Source organism: Zingiber officinale, chromosome 3B (genome assembly GCF_018446385.1).
Source record: "Zingiber officinale cultivar Zhangliang chromosome 3B, Zo_v1.1, whole genome shotgun sequence".
In the NCBI taxonomy this organism is placed as follows: Eukaryota; Viridiplantae; Streptophyta; class Magnoliopsida; order Zingiberales; family Zingiberaceae; genus Zingiber; species Zingiber officinale.
Genome location: NC_055991.1, coordinates 16,944,238 through 16,959,812, shown reverse-complemented (window position 1 = coordinate 16,959,812; position 15,575 = coordinate 16,944,238). Strand labels below are relative to the sequence as shown.

At 43.5% G+C, this 15,575-nt stretch overlaps 1 protein-coding gene across 1 annotated transcript; it reads right to left on the bottom strand.

Annotated features, from left to right (window-relative positions):
* Positions 1 to 11,749: 11,749 nt before the first annotated feature.
* Positions 11,750 to 12,811, bottom strand: LOC122054715 (2-hydroxyisoflavanone dehydratase-like). The gene is made up of 2 exons (XM_042616152.1): positions 12,385 to 12,811; positions 11,750 to 12,180 (listed from the first exon to the last, which is right to left on the bottom strand). Exons 1-2 carry the CDS (start codon positions 12,809 to 12,811, stop codon positions 11,750 to 11,752), a joined length of 858 nt encoding a protein of 285 aa, XP_042472086.1.
* Between the last annotated feature and the right edge of the window lie 2,764 nt (positions 12,812 to 15,575).

Below are 15,575 nucleotides of genomic sequence, written 5' to 3'. Positions count from 1 at the left end.
TCATCCTTGCCATAGTCATATGCAACCCTAGCATATTTATTTTTGGCCTTGGATGACTCTCCCTTTCCCTTATCATGTGCCACCCTAGCACATGGTCTCCTTTTAACCTTGGAGGGACTAGATCGGTATCCCAAGCCCGATCTATCATTGTTGGGTCTTTGACTACCCAACACCATATTTAATCCCTTAGATCCAATAGTGAATCTCTTAAGGAATTTCTCCAAATTATCAAGCTTTAACTTCAAAGCTTGATTCTCCCTCTCTAGGTTCCTAACCCTAGAGTCAACATGTCCACCATGGACATTCCTAGACCTACCCTTTCTAGGCATGTGTCTCCCCTTCTTGGGATTAATGCCTTGGGTCTCCTTAGGTCTATCATTTCTAAATTTATCATGCATAGATTTCCTAGGGTTATGATCCACATTTACCCTACTCCTATCATAATATCTAAATCCAAAATTTTTCATTGCTACATAATGATAATCATTATTTCTCCTAGCATGCATGGGAAGATAAGAATTTGAATTTGAATTACACTTCAAATTAGGGTATACCTCCCTTACCCTTGAAGCTCCCCCTTGACTTGAGCTTTTCTTCTTCTTCTCTTTCTCCCATTTCTTTAATTGCGCAAGCTTCTTGATCTCCCTCTTCTTGGGGCATTTTGTGTGGTAATGCCCCTTCTCCCCACAGTGAAGCATATGATCGCATCCTTTTCCTTGGGTTTCTTTATTCCTACAACCCTTGTTAGTGTTTAAATTAACTTGAACGGGTTTAAGATTTACCTTCTTCTTACCCAATGGACATCTACTCTTGTAGTGTCCCTTCTCATTGCACTCGAAGCATATTATGTTGTCCTTTGACTTCACTTCGGTGGAGGTGCTTGCTATGTTGACTTCCAAGACCTCTTCTTCACTTGTCTTGGATTTTTCTTCACTTCTTGAGGATGTTGATGATGCCTCATCTTCCTCATCCACACTTGTGGATGGCCTTTCTTCATCCTCCTTCTCCTTGGATGTGACCGAATTCACTTCCTCTTCCTCTTTTGATGTTGAATTGGTCTCCACATCCAAATGGTCCTTCTTCTCCTCTTGAACCACTTCATCTTTCTTCTCCTCCTCGGATGTTGAACATTTCTCAACTTCTTGTTGATCTTCCTCTACTTGAGCTTCTACATCCGTTTCTTCGGATTTTTCTTTTTCTTCTTCTTCTTGTGTAGGCATGAGTTCTTCCCATTGAACCTTCTTTATTTTTCTCCACAACTCGTGGGCGTTCTTATACTCACCTACACCATTTATCACATTAGACGGCAATATATCTATTAAGATTGATATTACCTTTGAGTTTGCCTCCGATCGTGAGGTTTGCTCTTCCGTCCAATGTCGTGGTCGGAGTCTTTTTCCCTTCTTGTCTCTTGGGACTTCAAATGGGTCCTTGATAATCATCATGATGTCCCAATCCGTATTGAAGAAGATCTCCATCTTCATCATCCAATACGTGATGTCCCCAAGGCTTCCTCCTTCAAATTTTGGCGGTTCAATCAAGCCGATCATCTTTGCTTCCTTAGCGATTAGTCCAATGGAGAGCGGCCTCGCTCTGATACCACTTGTTGGGGATCCGACGGCCGGCTTGAAGGGGGGTTGGATAGACGGCGCCCCCAAATAATCGCTTCCTACGTATTTGTTAGCACAGCGGAATACAAACAATACAAATACAAATACGAAAGCTAAAGACTAGAATAAGAAATGCAAACCAAGCTAACACGTTGTTTAACGTGGTTCGGAGATTAGGGCTCCTACTCCACGGCTGTCCGTAAGGTGGACGATCCCGATCCTTCGGTGGATTACTCCCCGGAAAACTTCCGGCTAGCTCAAACCTCCTTGTGGGTGGAGAAACCTCACCACAACCCTCACAAGAGCTCCTTTGACGCTAGGGCACAGGTAGACTACTAATAGAGATTAACCACCTCTATTTCGTCAACTCAAACCAAGCTCCCAAGCTTTGGTTTTATAGGCCACGGGTTAGAAAACCCCGCCTACCAGTCGATTGCTAAAACATGCAGTCGCCTCTGTGGAAATTCGACCGTTACATCCCAACGGCTCGATTCCACACATTTTGTTCACTGCCGGTCGACTGCCCCACTGCACCAGTTGACTGCTATAGTAGCGCTACAGTACTGCTATAGTAACTGTACAGTAAAACCCTAAAAACTAGGATTTTACTCCGAGTACAATCTCTCGTGCACTCGTACCCTCACCCTTATGACTCACTTGATTCTTCCTTTGCAGCTTTGACCTTTTGCCTTCAAGCCTACTTCCTTTGGCTCTCGTCCCTCGGATGCATTCAAGCCCGCGGCTCGTACCCAATGCCATCCTTCGCGTATGCCTCGAAGTCGCTTCCCTCGGCCCTTGTCCTCGCTGCCTTGTCCACGGTCCCTCGGATGCTCCATCCTTCACCGGACCCGAAGCCATCAACCTGAGTCATATGTGTATCCTGCAAACCTGCACAACTCAAATACACATATCAAATACAAGGGTGAACCTAACTTAAACCCTTTGCCCAAACACCAAAACACATGGTCCCGCGGACCATTGGGATTGCTCCAACAAGTCCAAGTAGGTCAAAGGGATTGACCGGATACTTGGCACGAGGAAGAAAAGTCCAAGTAGGTCAAAGGGATTGACCGGATACTTGGCACGAAGAAAAGTGCAAGTGGGTCAAAGGGATTGACCGGACACTTGGTGAGCGAGTTCTAGCAGGTCAAGGGTGACTGGATGCTAGGAATAATGTACCAACAGGTCATAGGTGACCGGATGTTGGTTTAGGGGGCTTTGGACTTGACTTTGGGCAAAGTCAAGGAGTTGGATCGATCAGCCGATCGATTGGCTCATGCCCAATCGATCGGTCGATCGATTGGGTGAGTTCCCGCAACAAACTTCCTCCCAATCGATTAGTGGATCGATTGGGAGAGGCTCGCAATCGCACAGAACAGCGCTTGATCGATCAGCCAATCGATCCAGGGCTCCCAATCGATCAGTGGATCGATTGGGAGGTGCGATTCTGCTCGATAAGCCCTAGATCGATCAGCCGATCGATCCAGGCAACTCCCGAGAGCACAGAGGCACTCTAGATCGATCAACCGACCAATCCAAAGCCTCCCCGATCAATTGGGAGCAATCCAATCGATCGGGATCCGACCGTTGGCGTCGTATTAAGCTGTTGGCGTGCGATTCCTTCGGTAGAACTTCAAGATCTTGCACTGTTCACTCCAGATCTTCACAGCAACTCCCCAGCTTCTCCACAAAGTTCAGATCGGCAGTTCTTGAAGGTTCTTAGCGGTTTTTCCAAGTCAAGGGGCGGATCTACAACTGAAGAAGAAAGCTAGGGTTAGGGTTTCCTTGTGCAAACTTGTAAGCTTTTGCTTGTATTTTGTTCCCTTTCCCTTTCTTCTTGTAGTGTAAACTTGTAGGGCTTCTCCGCCTTTGGTAGTTACCATAAAGGAGTGTTTTTCATAGTGGAGGGTGCGTGTGTGTGGATCCTTGGATTAGTCACCTCGTGTGAGGTGGATACTAAGTAAATCCTCTTGTTAGCGTTGTGAGGTGGATACCATTGGATTAGTCACAATGGTTTGCTCTCATGGAAGAATTTGAAGCTCCAACAAACTCCAAGGACAAAATTCTAAATAAAAGCAAATGGAGTCAAGAGCAAGTTCAAAGGAGCAAGGCAAATGATAAAGTGACCAAGCTTTTGGTCAATTTATTGCAAAGCAACATTTTGGCTCAAGTTGGAGAATTCAAGGATGCCAAGGAGTTATGAAGCAAATTGGCCAAGATTCATGAGATCCCCTCCACTGTACAAATTCAAGAAGAATCCAAAGAGGGTGACTCATTGGATCAAGTTCAAGAGGAAGAGGACTCCGAGGTTGAGAGATGCTCAACTTCCGAAGAAGAAGTCCAAGAAGCTTTATCTTCAAAGGAATGCAATGAAGAGGGCAAGGAGAGGGCATACTCCATGTTCCATGTACAAGATGAAGATGAAGAAGCCTCCACCTCTAGGATTGAGGGGGAGCAACTTTCAGTGACACCGGATCAAGAAGAAGGAGAAGTCTCCACATCCGGGTCAAGAGAAAAAGAGGATGAAGAAGCTTCCACCTCCACAAGTCGAGTCAAGGCTATTGGAGGAGCATCATTGACAAATCAAGAGGAAGCATCTACCTCCGGATCAAATGGAGGATCATGTGCCATCCCTACACATGAAGGTATAAACATTTCAATTAAAAATAAAAATCACATTATTTTCTTTGAGTGTAGGGAAAAAGGGCATTACAAGAGCAAGTGCCCCAAATTAACCAAGAAGAAGGGCCAAGCGGCACTAAAGGGCAAAGAGAAGCTCAAGGAGATCATCCCCGGAACAAAGAAGAGCAAGGAGCACATTGTGTGCTTCTCTTGCAATCAAAAGGGACATTATCGGAGTCAATGTCCCAAGGGGAAGAAAGCGGTCAAGGCTAAAGGAGGAAGCATGAGTCAAGGGGGAGCCTCCAAGGTAAAACGAAAGGTATCATTTATTGAGCCTACCGCTTTAAATAATGGTAAAAAGCATGGTAGTTCTAAATTTTATCATTTTAATGCTATGTACCATAAAAATAGAAAGCGTGATAGCTTTAAGGAAAATCATATGGCTCTCCATGCTAAGACTACCACACCTAGGGTTAGGAAGGTAGGTAAAATGTTAGGCAATAACTCTAAGGATTTTAGTTACAAACCTAAAAATAAACTTGCTCAAAGATTAAATAAAAAATCAAAAACTAAGGATTTATGGAAAGAAAATCAAGTCTTGAGGTCAAGACTTGATAAAATGGAAAAGACCCTAAAAAGGATGAAAAGTATCATAAAAGGGCAAAATGAGCAAAACCTAGGTTTAGGACAACAAAAGTCATCCAATGGCCATAGAGGTTTGGGATACAAACTTAAGGCTAAGAAGGATGTAATTTCTTACCATAGGGTTCCATATAGCTATGGAACCGAGTCTAGGTCTAAGGGTCAAGTCAAAAGTACAAGGGAAGTCATCCCTAGGAGTATTTTTACAACTAAAGTGACTAAGACTTCTAAGAAGTCTAACAAAGTCACTAAAAATGTCACAAGGAAAGAAATCCCTAGGGTTGACCTAGAAAAGGTGACTAAGGATTCTAAGAAGCCAAACAAAGTCACTAGGAAGGTATCTAGGGAGATTATCCCTAGCGAGTACCTAGAGCATCCAAGGAGCACCAATAGGTTTTGGGTTCATAGGAGCATTTTCTCTACCCCATAGATGGATTAGAGAGTGTCAACTCCGATTAGAAGGATAGTTAACCCAACTTTGATGAAGTTGGCATTCGGGGAGTATTTTCAAGGTTATTGTTAACCTTTGAAAAATGAAAAGAATTTTTGTTTACTCTTGGTAAGAGTAAAATATGTCACAATTTGATAAATTGGATGATATTCTAAGTGACACAAATTGGAAAAATCATAAGAACTACCAAGTTGGGATTTTGGTATGTTCTTAGGAAATTAAGGGCAAAACCTAAGCCTTATTTCATTTACTCTTTAAAAGAGTAAATTGTGCCAAAATTTGAGGAATATGCTTAATTTAAATTGGCACAAATTAGAAAAAGCAAAAGAAATGTCAATATTGGATTATTGGCATTTTCTTGGGACATTTTGGGCAATGTAGGGTTTAAATTTTAAGCTAGCTAAGGATTAAGGATACTTAGATAGGTAATCTAGGTATTTTATTTATGCTAAAACGTGCCATGATTTGTTTGCCCATAATATGCCATGACATCATATTTATTTTTGCATTCATATTTTATTATGAAAATATCAAAAATATCATGACATGTCATACATACATCATGTAGTTATAGGATATTTTCTTTTGAAAATTATTTCTTTTTGATGTATGTCATAACATCATCATGCATTAGTTTATTTCCTTGTAAATTAAGGAATAATGGTATTTATCAACAAGTAACATCCTTGGTGGATGTTCACAATTTAAAATGCCTAGGTAGATATACATAATCCCTAGATTAAGGTAAAACCAAAGTTTACATCTCACTAAAGAACTATAAGGTGCCTTGTATGTGTTTTTAGTACATATTAGATACAAGTGAGATGTTAGAATGATGAACAAGACTCAAGATGTTGATTTAGTGCATTCTTTTGAGTTTTAGATTCATCAAAACACATAGTTATGTGTTTTCCAATCATTGGGAAAGCTAATGTACAAGTCATGTGCATTGAGCCCAAAGAACATGGTTGGAAATTGGTTTTGAAAATGATTTCAAATATGTTTTGGAAAACCTTGGTGAAGACTATCTTTTGATAGTAATCATCATTGAATAGTTGAGCACAAACTTGAAGAAAACACTAAAGTTTTTGCAAGTTTTCAAGTTTGTGTCAATCTTTGAAAATATGAGGTATTTTCTTATAAAACTATTTTTCCATGATAATATATGCCCTAAACAATGTCTACACAAATTTTTATGATTTTTTGAATTTTGTAGATTTTTCTAGGGGTTTCTGAAATTGACTGAAATGGAATTTCAACTTTTTCAGAGTTTCAATCGATCACCCGATCGATTGAGAGGTCTCAATCGATCGGGCGATCGATTGAGAGCAAGCTTCTCACGAACAGAAGCTTCCTGGATTGATCCACCGATCGATCCAGCCCTCCTGAATCGATCAATGGATCGATTCAAGCAGGTTCAATCGATTGGGACCAGGTTCAATCGATTGGGAATACTGATTTTGGCTGGTACAGCCTGATTTTCAGCATTTTGAACCATTTTTAATCCAGGTAACCATTCCTTACCCCTCAAAACATATTTTTATATATCTAGGGGAGTTTTCATGATGAAAACTAGGATGGATTGGTTAAGGAAAACTAAGTAGAGGTTTGGGTTGAGGTTTGGTTTCAATATTGAATTTATGAACCTCAAAACTTCTAAATTTGGGTTTCCTAAAGGTTTAGGGATTCCAAGTCATTGTTGGTGCAATGACAGAGGTCACGACCATGTCTTTAGGGGGAGTTACTCTTTAAGGACATGAAAAACTATTTTTCATACACCTTGGAAGGTGGTTAACCTTCTTTCGTGAGAATGCTCAAGGTTGGGCATTTGACTACAATGGAGAGTGGATATCTTCATTATTTCAGTGATATATGCTCAAGGATGAGTATTTGATGAAAATGAAGGGTATGAGACCTTCATTTGAATCGTGTGAATATACCAAGTGATATATGCTCAAGGATGAGCGTTGAAAATAATGAAGGGTATGAGACTTTTATTATTGTGTTGTGAGCAACGAGTGAAGTTGTAAACAACGAAGGGTAACTCTTCAGGAGAAGAGTTTGTTTTTGATGTGTGCCCAAAGATGGGGAATGTTTGTGATGTGTGATAATAGGGGGAGAATGAATGGTTTAAGTTAGGCCTTCATTATCTAAGAGGGAGTTTGCCCTCTTAGGGGGAGAATGTAGGATTTAACTTACGTCCTCATTACCTAGTGGCATGAAGGAGGTTGAGGCTATGGGATTAGCCTAACTTAAAGAAGGTATTGTCAAACATCAAAAAAGGGGAGATTGTTGGTGCAATATTCCCCAGGTCAAGGTTGACCATGTTGACTGAGCTTGAATTGAGTCAAGCTCGAGTCTTGATGTTGTGGTTTCGATGTTTGACAATACATGTAGTCAATACATGAAGATTACAGGTGCAATTATTCATGAGTGAAGGAGAGTCAAGTAGGTCAAGATTGACTGGATACTTGACTGGAAATCTTAGTGAGTGAAGCTAGGTGAAAGTCCTGGTGAGTGAAACCAGGCAGATGAAAGACCTAGTGAGTGAAGCTAGGCAGAAGAAATCCCTGGTGAGTGAAGCTAGGCAGATGGAAAGTCCTGATGAGTGAAGCCAGACAGATGAGAAGTCCTAGTGAGTAAAGCTAGGCAGAAGAAAGTCCTGGTGAGTGAAGTCAGGCAGATGGAAAGTCCTGGTGAGTGAAGACAGGTAGATGTGAAAGACCTAGTGAGTGAAGCTAGGCAGAAGGAAGTCCTAGTGAGTGAAGCCAGGCAGATGGAAAGTCCTGGTGAGTGAATCCAGGCAGATGTGAAAGACCTAGTGAGTGAAGCTAGGCAGAAGGAAGTCCTAGTGAGTGAAGCTAGGCAGAAGAAAGTCCTGGTGAGTGAAGCCAGGCAGATGGAAAGTCCTGGTGAGTGAAGCCAGGCAGATGTGAAAGACCTAGTGAGTGAAGCTAGGCAGAAGGAAGTCCTGGTGAGTGAAGCCAGGCACGAGGAAATCCAGATGGATCAAGGCTGATCAGACATCTGGTGTTGGAAAGTCTAAGTAGGTCAAAGGAATTGACCGGATACTTGGCACGAGGAAGAAAAGTTCAAGTAGGTTAAAGGGATTGACCGGATACTTGGCACGAAGAAAGGTCCAAGTGGGTCAAAGGATTGACCGGACACTTGGTGAGCGAGTTCTAGTAGGTCAAGGGTGACCGGATGTTAGGAATAATGTACCAACAAGTCATATGTGACCGGATGTTGGTTTAGGGGGCTTTGGACTTGACTTTGGGCAAAGTCAAGGAGCTCGATCAATCAGCCGATCAATTGGCTCATGCCCAATCTATCGGTCAATCGATTGGGTGAGTTCCCACAACAAGCTTCCTCCCAATCGATTAGTGGATCGATTGGGAGAGGCTCGTAATCGCACAGAACAGCGTTGGATCGATCAGTCGATCGATCCAGAGCTCCCAATCGATCAGTGGATCGATTGGGAGGTGTGATTCTGCGCGATAAGCCATGGATCGATCAGCCGATCGATCCAGGCAACTCCCGAGAGCACAGAGGCGCTCTGGATCGATCAACCGATAGATCCAAAGCCTCCCTGATCGATTGGGAGCAATCCAATCGATCGGGATCCGACCGTTGGCGTCGTATTAAGCTGTTGGCGTGCGATTCCTTCGGTAGAACTTCAAGATCTTGCAATGTTCACTCTCGATCTTCACAGCAACTCCACAGCTTCTCCACAAAGTTCAGATCGCCAGTTCTTGAAGGTTCTTGGAGGTTTTTCCAAGTCAAGAGGCGGATCTACAGCTGAAGAAGAAAGCTAGGGTTAGGGTTTTCCTTGTGCAAACTTGTAAGCTTTTGATTGTATTTTGTTCCCTTTCCCTTTCTTCTTGTAGTGTGAACTTGTAGGGCTTCTCCGCCTTTGGTAGTTACCACAAAGGAGTGTTTTTCATAGTGGAGGGTGCCTGTGTGTGGATCCTTGGATTAGTCACCTCGTGTGAGGTGGATACCAAGTAAATCCTCTTGTTTGAGTTGTGTATTTTGTTTCTTTGTATTTTCCGCTACATATCTTAAAGAAACAAGCAACGAAGAGCAAGACGAGCACATCGAGCTATTCACCCCCCCCCCCTCTAGCTACACATTCGGTCCCAACACTTTCCTTGCCAATCTGTGGTCCTCCTTGACTCACTTGGACTTTCTTTGCCAACGTGTGGTCCTCCCTGACCTACTTGAACTTTCCCTTTGCCTAACCCCCAAGTTAGGACTTGTCTTGTCTAACCTCCAATTAGGACTGTACCAATCAAGTACTAGTCCTCATTGACTTACTTGACCTTTCTAACATATTGTCCAACAACACATTGTCCAAACATGTTGCCCACAACATATTGTCTAAACATTGAAACTCAAGCTCGAATCCACTTGAACTTAGTTAAACCTTGACTTGGAGAATGATTGCACTAACAATCTCCTAATAGAAAAAGATTCGTTGCAAGGTTTGGATGGTTGGATGTGCTCGAACTAATGTCTCAATCGATTGGGGTTAAGACTAATCGATTGGGAGCCCTAAACCGCATGATATAAAGGTGATGACGAAGATTCAAATGCAACTTCTTCTTTGATTCTTTCCGCCAGTTATTGAAGATTCTTGGAGCACAGTGCTGCTACATTTCCAATCATCAAGAAGTGATCCACAGCAATAAAAGATTAAGAGCAAAGGTTCCTCGTTGTAGTATTCATTTCCTTGTTCTTGTTGTATCTTTTGTTGTATTTCTTGTGAATTCTCGTGTTGGAATTTATACGAGACGTCTTCGCCTCCTATAAGAAGGAGGATTTCATAGTGTACTACTGTTCTATGAGTGAGGAGAGTGTACCCTTGGATTAGTCATCTCAAGGAGGTGAATATTATGTAAAATCAAGGGTGTTAATTAATGCTTGCTTCGAGTTTCCGCTGCAACAAATCATCAATGAAGTGATTAGAGCTAATTACCTCTCAGTTCGCAAAGTGTCCTAACATGAAGTTGGAGATTACGTAGTGTATCAACACAAGGCGAAGAACTACCACTCATGTCTCAAAACTTTGACTTGATACGCTTCACCCTCCAACAAACTTTTACTGATTTGGTAGCAAATAATCTTTCTCCTCGGCTACCATTTGATACAACTCGAGAATGAGTTTTTTTTTTAACCCAGGACAACTGATGCAAGAAGATTCAAATATTTTTATTACTATTTTTTGGTAATATTTTATATTTTTAGTAATTAGGATATTTTTGGTAATTTTTATTTTTTTAATAATTTTTTATTTGGAGTCTGTTTAAGAATTTTTAAGATTATGCTAAGAATTTTTTCTTTATGTTAGAATTTTTTCTTTACAAGTTAGGAATTAAAGTTTATATGTTGGGATTTATTTTTTTTCTTTGTGTCTTAGGTTTGAAGTTTATATAAATAATCATTTGAGTTTATGTAAAAGGAGATTTTAATTGACTTATTAGTATTTTTGGTAGTGTTGTTCTTTTCCTATTTTCTAATATTCCTTTTTGAATAAATATGTTTTAAAATTATTTTTATATTCATGCACGAATTAACCAATTCAATAGCCCGCGGAATAATGATTATCCTATTTGATGTCACTAAGTCTTTTTGTAATGCCTAAAGAATGAATGGGAACATAAGTAAATGGAACAAATTAAATTGCTTTTGCATTTGCTATTTGGAGCTTAATTTATGCACGAATTAACCCAAAAGCATGCCATTGATTGAATCCAAAAATTAATCTATGAGTACTCGATCGCAACTTAGTGATACTCAAATCATAAGTCCGCATGAGGATGACTTCTTTAATTACAAGGCTATGAAAATAAGTGAAATAGCATTGGGTAACTAAGCTCCCATCCGAAGCTCTCATCCATCCATACATGCTCTATCTGTAATACAACACGATAACGGAATGTAAAGTTCACAAAGTTTCAAGTACGATCATTGAATATTTTAATACCTATATCTAATACGATGCCCTGCCCCACCTATACCTATAAGCTGATTCTATTGTTTTATTAAAATAATTGACAAACTTATTGAATCGAATATTACTCCGTGATAGAATTACACTCCCCTATCCTAACCCTCCTATATATCTATCAATCACTTCATTTTAAACAATAATATAAAATAAACGTTAAGAATCAATCATTTTATAATTAGTCTTAATTATTATGGTCGATTTAACTAGACCAAAAGATGAGTGATATAACATTTTATTCAATAAATATAGTATATTTTATTCAACTTTTTAGAGTTATTATATATTATAATTTTATTCAGAATTAATGTCGAATAGAAAAGGTATACAAAAGCAAACCTTAGCCTAGCATGAGTTGACATTTATTTTTATTATCATGGTATGCTAGCTAGAGTACATAATGATTCAACAACTTCAAGTCAAGAAGGCTGCGATTCTGGCACGGAGCTTAGCAGTGCTGTTGCTGTCTGGATGATTCAGATAGAATTCATGATCCTCCCCTGCCGCCTCATACAACTCCGCCGTCCCACGCCACTCACTACCCTTTGTCAACGCCTCATAGTACATCAGCGCTCGATCCCTCATCGCGTCCTTCTCCGACGTGCACAGCAGCATTCGCGTGCACCCCAGATCTGCCAAACTCGGCGCTCCCGCCGCCAAGGGATTCACGCGCGGGTCGTCATTCCCGGCCGTCGACTCAGGGCAAATCATTCCCCACAGTTGGTCCAACTTCTTCCTTAATACTGGATCGGCTGTTTTCTCTGAGGCTGTCAGATTTTTCCCCCAGAAGTAAGGATCTAGTAGTATCGTCCCTGCTAGCTTCAAGCTATAACTGGAGATCAACCCTTAAGACCCAACTCGCATAGCCAGGTTGTGCACGATGTTGCCGCCGGCACTGTCGCCGGCTAAGTAGACTCTGTCATAGTCAGCATGATCGAGGAGCCACGGTTCTACGTATACATGTAGGAATATTAATTATATATGTGCCAAATTATTAAAAAAGAATATTATTTTAATTTCTATGTTAATTATTATATCATTTTTCTCACCGGCGTCGCTGCGATGGGATGCGACCCATTCGAGAGCAGCCCAACAATCATCATATTGCACAGGGATATGGTGTTCCGGTGCGCGACGGTAGTCGACGGAGAGGATGATAGAAGAGGAGACGGCCGTGAGGCCATTGAGATGGCGGTGGACGATGGGGGAGGCAGAAGAGAATATGCAGAAGCCGCCGCCGCGAAAGTAGAGGATGAGGGAGAGCTTTGTGCTATTAGAGTTGATATTGATAGGAGGAAGATAGATGTGGGCGGAGACATCGGCGGAAATGCGGATATCCTTGGAGTCGACGTTAGTGAGGGGGTCGAGGCCGGCCGGCGTTTGCTCCTCGGCCTTGAGCCGCTTGACAGAGCCGTCTTTGTAGACGAGAAAGTAAGGAGAGTAGTCATAGATGACAGGATTGTTGTCCGATGCCATTCCACTTATTCCCGAAAGCAAAGATAGAACCATTATATAGAGAAGAATTCCAGCTGCTCGTGCCGACCACATTTGCATTAAGGATATAATATAAGCTGCGGGTGGGGCAAGAACATGAGTACTGAGGCCGAGGGGTCTTTAATTTATAGGGGAGAGAAAAGTAGGAGTTTTGTTGGAGATTTATATGTTAAATATACATAGTTGTTTATTTTTGGGGTTCCAAATGCTAATTTTAATATATATTAGTTATTTTGGTATTTCATAAGCTAAAGATGGGAGGAAATTGACTTTTGTACTTGTTCAGTTGTATCATATTCAAATTTATATATTGATCCGACGGTAAGGACAGGGATCCCTTTTGTGGAGAGCCAATGACACGTAGAGGTCAGAAGTTAAAAGGGTCAGCATGAGGTCCATCTGATCGGAGAAGGGTCGGGTCTACCGGCCGAACGGGTCCGGGCGGAATCAAAGACAACCCGACGGGGAGTTGGGTCTCCGACGCTCATGGTGAACAAGGTCGCCAGGCCGAGTGGGTAGCCCGCTCGGCCGAGGCGTAAAGCAGCAATGCTGTGAAGGAACAGTCTCTGCCGAGCACGCGACCGGGAATCTTCCCAGTCGGAAGTGATGTGCCTGCCGAGCGGCTGGACGCTCGGCTCGGGGAAAAAGGAGACAAGGACAAGGGGACATTGGGGAACATCATCTTCTGACAACAGGCATGTTCGACGACCAGTCCATACGTAGAATCCTACGACGGAAGGTTCTGCTGTCCCATCGGAGAGGTGCTCTGACTGTAGCAGTATGGTGTCAGACATGCTCCTCTGGTAAGCCCATACTGAGGTATGGTAAAGGACACGTGTACGCCTCGACAAGTGTGCACAAGCCTCCCTAGAGCTCTATATAAGAGCCCACAAACTTCACCGGAGGTACGCGATCTCTCATCTTTGGAGCCACTTCATCGTTTTCCTCTTGCCTGACTTGAGCGTCGGAGGGTCGTCGCCGGGAACCCCTTCCCGGCCTGACTTCTTTGCAGGTAGCGGCGGAGATCCACATCACTAGCCGGAGACAGCGGAGAGCGCCACGTTCCCTGCGTCCATCCACTCATCACTCGGACAGGATCAAATTGGCGCCGTCTGTGGGAACGCACCTGCATCCGAGCGGAAGAGATGGACGAAGCTGGACGACCTCACACCGTGATGCTCTCCCAGGAGGAGCTCGACGCTCTAATCGAGGCAAGAGCAGTGAAGCTCATGGAGCAACAGAAACAGAAGGCGCAAGCCGAGCGACTGGAGCAACAAGCGACGTCAGCGTCAGGAGGCCGAGCGACAGCAGAGCTCCGACCGGAGAATATCTCAGCATGGGGCCGAGATAAGGATCCGATCGGCATCCAAGGATAAGCACCGCCTGCCCCGATTCCATTTTATCGGGCCATATTCCGTACGCCTCCTGAAGTCGCACCAGCTAACCTTGATTGAGGATCTTCATCCGATGAGGCGCCCAAGCGAGACCATAGAAAAGGCAAGGCGCCCCGAACGGACAGCGACTGGATCGACCATGGAGCGCGAACCACCTCCAGACTTACCGGGCGGGGTGAAAGGTGCGCTAATGTAATGTATGCTGTATACTTTCCGTTCGGCTGTATACTTGAAATGCAGGAGTAAAAATCGGAAAATTAGCGCAAGTATAGGGCATCGTCAGCCGAATCGGAAGACCGTCGAGCTCCGACGTTAAATATCGAGAGTCGGACCGGCGACTATAAACCCTCCGGCCGGAAGACCGTCGAGCTCCGACGTTAAATATCGAGAGTCAGACCGGCGACCATAAACCCTCCTGCCGGAAGACCGTCAAGCTCCGACGTTAAATATCGAGAGTCGGACCGGCGACTATAAACCCCCCGGTCGGAAGACCGTCGAGCTCCGACGTTAAACCCGAGAGTCGGACCGGCGACTATAAACCGCCCGGCCGGAAGACCGTCGAGCTCCGACGTTAAATATCGAGAGTCGAACCGGCGACTATAAACCCTCCGGCCGGAAGACCGTCGAGCTCCGACGTTAAATATCGAGAGTCGAACCGGCGACTATAAACCCTCCGGCCGGAAGACCGTCGAGCTCCGACGTTAAATATCGAGAGTCGGACCGACGACTATAAACCGCCCGATCGGAAGACTGTCGAGCTCCGACGTTAAATATCGAGAGTCGGACCGGCGATTATAAACCCTCCGGTCGGAAGACCGTCGAGCTCCGACGTTAAATATCGAGAGTCGGACCGTCGACTATAAACCCTCCGGCCGGAAGACCGTCGAGCTCCGACGTTAAATATCGAGAGTCGGACCGGCGACTATAAACCGCCCGGCAGGAAGACCGTCGAGCTCTGACGTTAAATATCGAGAGTCGGACCGACGACTGTAAACCCCCCGGCCGGAAGACCGTCGAGCTCCGACGTTAAATATCGAGAGTCGGACCGGCGACTATAAACCCTCCGGCCGGAACGAAAGACGCTTGAAGATGAGCGACAAGGGAAAGTAGTGACAAGTCGTATGCCATAAGTCGTATGTACCTACGCCCGCTCGGGAGGCCTAGGTGGCCGAGTTGTGTGTCATAGGCCCCGACCAATCACCCACAAGCATGCAAAGAAAAAATGAAGTTGCACAACACATAAATTTTTCATTAAAATTAGAGGAATCAAGGCCGAGCGTCCGAATTATGAAAAGGGAAGTTTTTTGCTGAACGGCCGAATTACATAAAGACTTTTATTCCAGAAAATCATA

Coding starts and splice junctions, on each gene's coding strand:
- LOC122054715 (XM_042616152.1), bottom strand. CDS start 12,811: ATGGCATCGGACAACAATCCTGTCATCTATGACTACTCTCCTTACTTT. Junction 12,181..12,384: donor ATCCCATCGCAGCGACGCCG/GTGAGAAAAATG, acceptor TTGGGTCTTAAG/GGTTGATCTCCAGTTATAGC.